General features: G+C 43.7%; 1 protein-coding gene across 1 annotated transcript; it reads right to left on the bottom strand.

Annotated features, from left to right (window-relative positions):
- Positions 1 to 611: 611 nt before the first annotated feature.
- LOC104625103 (myosin-7B-like) lies at positions 612 to 8,331 on the bottom strand (the record flags this gene model as incomplete). Its single annotated transcript, XM_010292643.1, has 7 exons — positions 8,204 to 8,331; positions 7,005 to 7,108; positions 6,389 to 6,532; positions 4,461 to 4,617; positions 2,989 to 3,016; positions 2,024 to 2,117; positions 612 to 632 (listed from the first exon to the last, which is right to left on the bottom strand). Coding segments are annotated over exons 1-7 (639 nt in total), but the record flags the coding sequence as incomplete, so codon positions are not given.
- Between the last annotated feature and the right edge of the window lie 202 nt (positions 8,332 to 8,533).

Genomic DNA, 8,533 nt, shown 5'->3' with positions numbered 1-8,533 from the left:
TTTTTAATATATAGATATACTATAAATATAGTATTGAGAAACCTACAAGCCACAAACTCAGCTTTTGATTGCAACTCAGCCACGCTTTCACTTACAGAGAGAAGCCTCCATAGCAAAGTGATTTAGCTCCACTCTAGGGGTGGCACGGTGCGAACGCCGTAACAGCAAGATCGTCAGTCGATTATGAGTGCTTAAAAGGCCTCAAACATTCTGCTGCTCTCTACTGTTTTGCTTTGTAGATTTGATATTTTATGCCATTTGCATGTGAAAGAAATCACCATATCTTCCCATGTACTGTGAAGCACGTGGGGACATCCAAGTGGATGTGTGTAGGAGGGGGCTATTGAAGACAGCGGCAAGCACTAAAATGCGTTAGATTTGAAAGCACTTAGAGCTTGTAATATTGGGGATTTTTGGAGATGAGAAAAACATTAACTGTCACTTGCACAAACTTCAGTTTGCTGGAGCAAACTGCTTTAACTGCCTGGGCTCCAGGGATCCTTCAGTGGGGGAGCCACTCAAAGTGAAATGCTGAGGTTCGTGAGACAGACTGAGAGAGCCCAGTACCATTTTCACATGGAAAAGACAAAATAGCAAAGCTGATGACTTACCCCAGTTTTGGTAGCTGGTTGCTGTCAGAAGAGGAACACAATGGAGAGAGAAAAAAAAAAAAAAGAGAGATAATGTAAGTACTACCACGAAGGGCATCACAAAAGGTAAAGGTTGGCCAGGTTAGATGTCTAGTTGGCACCAACACACCAGCAGGACTTTTTGAAGCCTTCCTTCAAAAACACTGTTAATTTGTCTTCGCTATACATCACAAACAGCCACGCGCTGTTCCCACCCAGCTTGTTGTTTTAACCCCCGCTCCGAACGTCTACCTGGTTTTGCTCTGGAGATGTTCCACAATCAACCTAAAGGCTAACTAACTGGGCAGAGGAAAGAGACTGGTGCCAGGTGGTAAGAATAACAGGATGGAAATGCAAACAGACAAGTTTTAGAAAATTAGGACATGCTGCACCTAAACTCTTCGGATTATTGGGAAAAAAAAGGGATGATGATAACGAAGATAAAGTGCAACTTGATCTGATGAATTACACGGAATATCTTCCAGCTGCAATACCTGTTATTTGCACAGTTGTTGCACGAGCACACCAGGTTTCAGATGCTGTTATGAGCACCGACCTCATTGCACGCAGAAAACTGGCTCTGGACCACTCAAGCGTTTGCTGAGAGAGCCTTGCAGGCCTCAGATGAACGTGGGTTAGATTTTGGTGAGGTGAGTTATGCGTACAGAATCCAAACCTGGCTGAAATTTTGGCCTTGTAAATACAGTTCATAGGAATCAATTAATTCACCACAAAAGAGAGTTGAGCCTTCAAGTGCAATGAAGCTCCTAGTGAATAATCTCATAGCAACGCAAGATAAAAAGCAGCATGAATATAGTATTCACTGTAACCTTGGAGAGCACTTATAAGTTGAACAGCACTTATTCAAAGAGAAATACAGAACAGCTGATTGAAAGAAATCTTTTGCCAAAACATTCCTTTTTTGTGGACAAAAAAAGCTTTCAACAAAACAGACATTTTGATGAGAAATTATAAACCTAGTCCTTTTGAAGACTATTTTCCATGTGGGGAAAAAAAAAAATCAATCTTTACAGTCACCTCATCTTTTGACCAGCTTTAACGTGATCAGAAGCATATATAACACACATGAAAACAAAAACTACTAGAAGAAGGTAGCAGCAACAAGCAGCTGTTCAGAAACAGGAGTGGTTTTGCTGCTCCATCTGGAGCGTGGCAAGTTCAGGTGAGCATTGCCTTTCCACCTTCAGAACAGCATGCTCCCAGTAATGCCATATAGAAGCATCAATGTCTTTTCCCAATGGTTTCTTTTCTTAACCATGCCTGTTGAGGTCTAGCAGATGATCGGGCTTTCAGGATGCAGACTTGTGAGGTTTAGTTGTACACAACAGAAAATCCTTGTGAGTCTGAAGTGAAACAGCCGCCAGCAGACTTACGTTCTTTTTGCCAGGTTCACCCAGGGCTGCCACTGTGGCAAAGTACTGGATGACGCGTTTCGTGTTGACAGTCTTGCCAGCACCGGATTCTCCGCTAAAGGAAGGAGGAAGATAACATAGGCATTGCCCAAACAGCTGTAACTCATCCTTTCACCCTCCCATTCTGCCAGCTTTTCCCCGCACACAGGCTGTTCTCAGCATCTCTGACTCTGGTTTCTGCAGCCTGTTCTTCGGCCATTTCAGTGGAAATAACATTAAATTGACCGAATGAAGAGGTGAATGCCTACCATAGCAGCAACTAATTCTTTATGTGACTAGGCTCAGAAATCTAGTACAAACCCATGCTACACTGAGCTTCCTTTAAGGACGCGAAGTTTTATTACAAACACCCAGACTGAGGATCTGAGGTATATCTATGTACAGCTAATGAGTTAGAAAATGTACAGAAAAGCTGCAGTAATTTGCCGTCGTTATCCAGGAGCACATGTGAACTGTGTAGAGAGACACCCAACTCTCCATCTTTCATGCTTGCCAGTAAATGACGTGCCTCTGCTTTTCTGCCTTGGTCATCTCCCTCCCTTTAGATGTGTCTACACAACATTCTTAAATATAATTTGCAGCAAGAGCAACCATATTGAAAAGAAGGAGTCTTCCATGTCTGAAGAGGGCAGCCGCAGCAAGGCTAACCCTGGAAGAAGCTTCTTTAACTGCCTGCTGAGTTGTTTTCATGCCTACTTGGAATGGATACCAGATAGGGATCAGAAATGGGCCAGCCTTAGCTCCTCCTTCCCCATCGGGCTGAAGACAGCCGTCAGATGGCCAAATTGCCAGTTACTTGGCTTGGATCAAGTTCCAGGCAATTTAAGCTGAGCTTTCAAGGGTCAACTTGTATTTCAGTAGTATTTTTTTCTTCTAGGTTATTCACAGCAACAGAGTCTCAAATCAGTTAAAAAAGAAGCACTTACGTGATCAGCATAGACTGATTCTCCCGATCTGTGGAGGAGGGGGGAAAAAAAAAGGGATAAACTTAATAGGCTGTACAAATTGCTTGTTATAATTGCAAATGAGTGCCAACTATTCCAGAATCAGTCCTGCAAGGACAGGAGAGAATCACATGAAGCAAAGATGGAAAGATAAAAGCTAGTATCATCTAGTCCCACCTCCGGCAGTGCAAGTTCTATCCCTGCCCTGAGTCCTCCTCTTGTGTTTTGTTCACGTAGGTGTTAAAGACCTGTCAGTCTTGCAGGTTCCCCATGTGTCTGGGAAACTATAATAAAGAAAGTAATTTCCCATTATTAAAATGTTTCTTTTCTTACTCCTGAGTACCTCTTTGCTCACATCTGACCCTTCTGCTCCTGCAGTACTAGACTAACCCAAGTAATTTTGCTGTTTGTTCACAGGCAGTTCCTTACTACACATACGTACTCTTCTTCTGTTGGCCATGCTGCTGGAATCGAGTTTTATACTGTCCCTGCTATTAATGGCCTGACCAGAAATAACCATTTATTAGAACACTTTGCAACCTTAATAAATTATTAACCAAGTTCAGCAAATGCTAAATCATAGCAGCTTCCCAAGCCACCGAGCCTAAATTTCTCCTTTCTTTTTTAACTCCAGTCATCACGACAGGCTGCATATTGGGCAGCCTGGCCATATTTCACCCTTCTCTGATAAAAGAGCATCTCTGTGCAGCTCCTCACCCCCACCCAGTGCTTTCTGCCCCTCGCAGCTGTGGCACTTCCCATTTTATCAAAAGCAGGTGACAGCAGCATGTGTTCCCTCCAAATCTCTTTGGGATTTACCGGGCTGCCTCACAGGAGCTGGTGTGAGCACATCACTGCTGCCCTCTGCTGATAAGCTCTTTTTTTTCCCGATAACTTGAGGGTCCGGGTGAGAAAATTTCACAGGAAAATCTGGAGTTTGTGGCTGCAGGGATGGTGCCCAGACCCACGGCAGGCAGTGCAGACCTGACCCGACGCATGAACATCGTTCCTGCGAGCAATGTGCACATGGCACCCTGGATAGCTGTCCTTCAGTAATCTTTGAATGCATACATCTTATAAGTGTTAGAGTACCGAGCATAAACTGACAGTTTATTTTTGAGGCTGGGAAAATACTTACAGACCTTTGGGGCATGGCCCCGTTTCTGTTATAAACTGATGGATTTCCCTCAGTTCAGACAGCTACATTTGTGCACCTTATAGGTAATTCATGTACAGAGCTTACTCTTACCAGAAGTACCACAGGGACAGTCAGGGGAGGTAAAAAAAAAAATAAATTAAAATTAAAATTGATGCAGACTGCCAAGCCCCTGTTGCTTGTAGAGTATTTGCACATTTGTTGCACACTGCAAAAAGTAGTGCAAACTTCCATCCGGCAGCAGTCACGTCAGCTAAATGAAGCAAAAGCAAATCTGAAAGCAGACAGCACCACTTACTACGCAGCATGTCGTGGTACGCGTTATCAGCGATGGAGAAGATGTGGGGAGGAGCCTCCGAGCGCCTCTTGCCTTTGTATGCAGCAACCACCTCTGACTTGTAGACGGGCAACCACTTGTAGGGATTTATAGTCACACAGAATAAGCCTGAATAGGTCTAGAGAGGAACACAAAACAAGAGTGAAAAAAACAGCCCAGGGCATATGAAAAAAAAAAAAAAAAAAAAAATCTTTGTTAACCAAGCAGGAACTGGTGTTGCCAGCTTCTGATTTGAGTTTGAATTCTTACTTGGATTTCAACCTTTGATCTGAATTTCCAAAGCTACTGGTCTGCTAAACAACTTCCTATTGGCAATCGATAACAAAACTACAGATATTAAAGAGTTCTCCAAAGGGCAAAAAGTATTTTCAAGATGACAACCAGAAACAGCCCCCTCAGCAGAACAAAGGAGCAACAAATAGACCTACGTATGATCTTCTGCCTTTCTACCCAGCAAGAGTTGTTTCTTCTTGAAAGCAGTCCTTACAAAGGAAAGAAAAGTTATAGCTTTCCCATTCAAACTCCATTCTTCGGAGGAGAACCCTGGGAGAAACAATCTCCCGTTACTGATGTGAGCACCTTGGCGCAATTTCTGGTGGGTGTTCAAAGAGAAAACGACTTCATAGCATTATGCCCCAAAGTTGCGGAGCTTTTTCCAGCTTTTGGAGAAACGCAGTTGGCAAAAATCTGGCTTTGTAGTAGCTCTTTCGGCTACCTACATCAGTTGGCTGGGGCCTGGTGGTTCTGAGGAAGAATGAGTTTCCAGCCGTAACCCTGGGGAATCGGTGTTAGCTGGTAACTTTTTCAGGTACTTAGTGCAGGTTGAAGCAGAAATCTTCAGAGGAACCCAGCACTTAGTGCACGTGGTGCTTGTGCCCACTAGATCAATGAGCTCAATTACATTCTAAAAGTTTCAGGTGAAATCCAGGTGCCTTCCCATAAAAATGGCATTAGGACCTGCTCCAGAATGGCCTTGGCATGAATCTTCAGTCCTATTTCTACGAGTACAAAACACTCCAACCAGTAAATGGATTAAGCAAGATGACAAATTTAATTTCCTACCTATACTGATCTGCAAGCAAACCTATGCTTTATGCCATTCATGTCCATACAGGGGTTATTAGAGAAATGCAGAAAATATTGAACAATTGGAATTTAAATGGGAAAAAGTTGGATTTGCTCCTCTGATGAACACCAAGAAAACAGAATAGGGATTGGCTAGAAAATCTATAGATTTCCCTGACTGATTTCAGGCACAATTGAATGCAGCAAACTGAGAGCAAAAGTTTGGCCTTATAAAATTGCACGCTGATGAAGCTTGTTCTGGTGTTGACAGAAATTATGTTAATGATGTCATAGGGAAGATACAAAGCAAGGGAAAAGGCCACAGTGAAACATGACAGATGTCAGCACTGAAAATGAAGGAAATAAAATTGCTGAACTAAAGATAGAAAGGCTCATACTTAAAAGAAGTTATATGTGTGCTCTAAGCTTCAGGCATTGCTTCTTAACAAGGAAATCTCCATGGCTAGTATGGACATGGATTAGTATTATTAATGGATTAATATCAGGAGAGGAAAATTAATTGACATGGATTAATATTAGGAGAGGAAAAATAAACTAGGTCTCCCTAACACCTTGATTGCTGAAAATATGATGAAAAAAAAAAAAAAAACCATGACACCCCTTTCCTAGGCAAGCGAGCAAAACCGAAGAACTAGACACCACCTTATTCGTTCAGTTTTGTTTGTCCAAGCAACCGGTTTCCTGAAAAGATGGGCAGGACCCTTGGTTTTGTGACATATCAAAGTTGTCAATTGAATAGCAGCATTCAAACATCACAGCACTGGAAATGGAGATTTCTAAATATACAGAGTAATGACCCTTACATAGATCATCCAGTTGCTGTAGCGCTTTCTCAGATTGTACAACACAGACGCCTCGTTCAGATGGGTCAGCATAGCCATGTCCTCGATCATGTCAAATTTGGGAGGGTTCATTGACTGCACGTCATCTTCTTTTATAGTCATGGTCTGCAAAGAGAGGTAAGTACAGCACCACTGGAAAACACTGGGATTTTCTGTTGCTTCCCACACCTTATAGGAGAACATTTTTTTTTTCTCCCCTGTGGAGGGAAGCCCTTCAGCTCAAACCCAGCCTATGTACACAGCATCGTTTGTTTTCACAGACATCAGAAGAAGGGGGAAGGACAAGATGATCAAAGTAAGGAGCATGGTGGTATGGCTGCGAAAGGAGCCCCGGGGTTTAGCTGCAGCACAGGGTTTTGCCTCTGGGGCCCAAACCAGAACTGACTGCTGTGCCGTGGCTGGACTTCTCTTACACACCACCACATTGCCAGTTTTCCTTTGGTGGTTTTTCGTGGGGCTTCCCATTCACGGCCCATTTCATGGACCAAGCACCTGAGCTTAATCCGGGCCAGGTACTTTCTGGAGCTTTCTGCTCCAGCCTCGTTAGTCACAGGTCATCCAAAACCCGGTTTCATACCCTTCCATCTGTCGTCTGCACAGTCACTTTGCCACCGCTGGTTTCTGTAATTTCAGCTTCAACGTAAGCTTTCTTTTCATCAGGAACCCAACATTTCTTCTTCCCTGTGAAATTAAGGAGACCGAGGGTTCACAGCCTTGCGTCAAACTACACCGTGCCTAGCTAAGGGAGATTGCTGGGTTGCTTTTTCCGAACAAGTGACACAAAACCTCTGTGACCGCAGCAGATCGGCAGTGCTGGGGAGCTGCCTGCCAAAGCAGAAGGCATAGGGCTCCCAAATGTTGTCTCCCCTTTGAAACTAACCACTTGGCTTCCTCTAGATCCTTCCAGCACAAGGTGTCAAAGTATTTCACAGATGCTGGCTAAGCCTCAGCCACCACGGGAAATCCATAATCATTATCACCAGTGTGCAGATGGAGGAACTGAGATCCAAGCCCATATTAAGGTGTTTTCTAAAAAGTCACACAGGAAATTGTGATCTGAGCGAGGAATTCAGCCCATGTTATTTGCCTGCCAGGTATCAGATTTAACCTTATTCCTGCACATTCTTCTGAGGTTTGTCTTGAAAAACAGAAATATTAATAACTCGCGTTGAGTTATGTGTGTGGCTTTTTAGAGTTTGGAGTAGTTGCACTAGACTTCAGGTCTTTAGTTACAGCAACTATTCTGAACAGCGAAAATGCTGTGGTTATTGGTGTATTTATACTTACTACGACACCTCAGGGCTCATATAAATCCATTTAATGAAAAACAAATTATGGGAAACTAAAAGCTAACATCACAGCGTCATACAGCCTGCAAATCGAACAGAGGTACAGGTACAATATAAGGAGACATCTCGTCAGGCGCAGAATCTCTCTCACTACAGGAACATCAGTGTGTGGTGTTTTTCTTTCAAACGGACAAAGCAGCGATCCCCCCTTTAGCAAAACGGTACAGAGACGCCTTGCTTTTAAGTCCAGTTAATTACTTACTTACCATAAATTGGTAGATTATTTCTAGTTAGTATTACCTGGGGTTTTTTTAGTAGCTTTGCAGAATAAGGAAACCAGAGCTTGGTTGAACCAGCTACCACAAATAGCAGCAGCAGCCGCGGAGGCTTTGCATCCTGCTTTGCTCTGCATTCCCACAGCCGCACTGGGGTATAACCTCATCCCTCTTAACCGGCCACTGGCAGCAGAAGGGGTGCTGCAACTCACCATCGAAGGCGACGGTCTGCGCCATCATCAGCTCCTTCTCGCTCTTTCGGAGGAAGGGAGCAGCCTCCCCGAATTCCGACATGTCCATCATCTTGGCAAGGGTTCAGTGTGGCACAGCTCAAAGAGGAAAAAGAAAGGGACCTGGTCTACGAAAGAAAGGGAAGGGGGAAAATCTGTTTCATGTAGGATCTGAGGCAGTACAAAGCGCTCAGCACAGTGTGGCAGGTGGCTGATCAAAGCGATGATTAACTTGAAACGCAAATACCTAACACAGGTTTGGGGCTATACTGCACCCTTAGTTAAACCCTTCCCGGCTCAGCTTATTTAACG

This window comes from Phaethon lepturus, unplaced genomic scaffold (genome assembly GCF_000687285.1).
Source record: "Phaethon lepturus isolate BGI_N335 unplaced genomic scaffold, ASM68728v1 scaffold15258, whole genome shotgun sequence".
Taxonomy (NCBI): Eukaryota; Metazoa; Chordata; class Aves; order Phaethontiformes; family Phaethontidae; genus Phaethon; species Phaethon lepturus.
The sequence above is the reverse complement of the archived record's forward strand: the minus strand, read 5'-3'. Positions and strand labels throughout refer to the sequence as shown.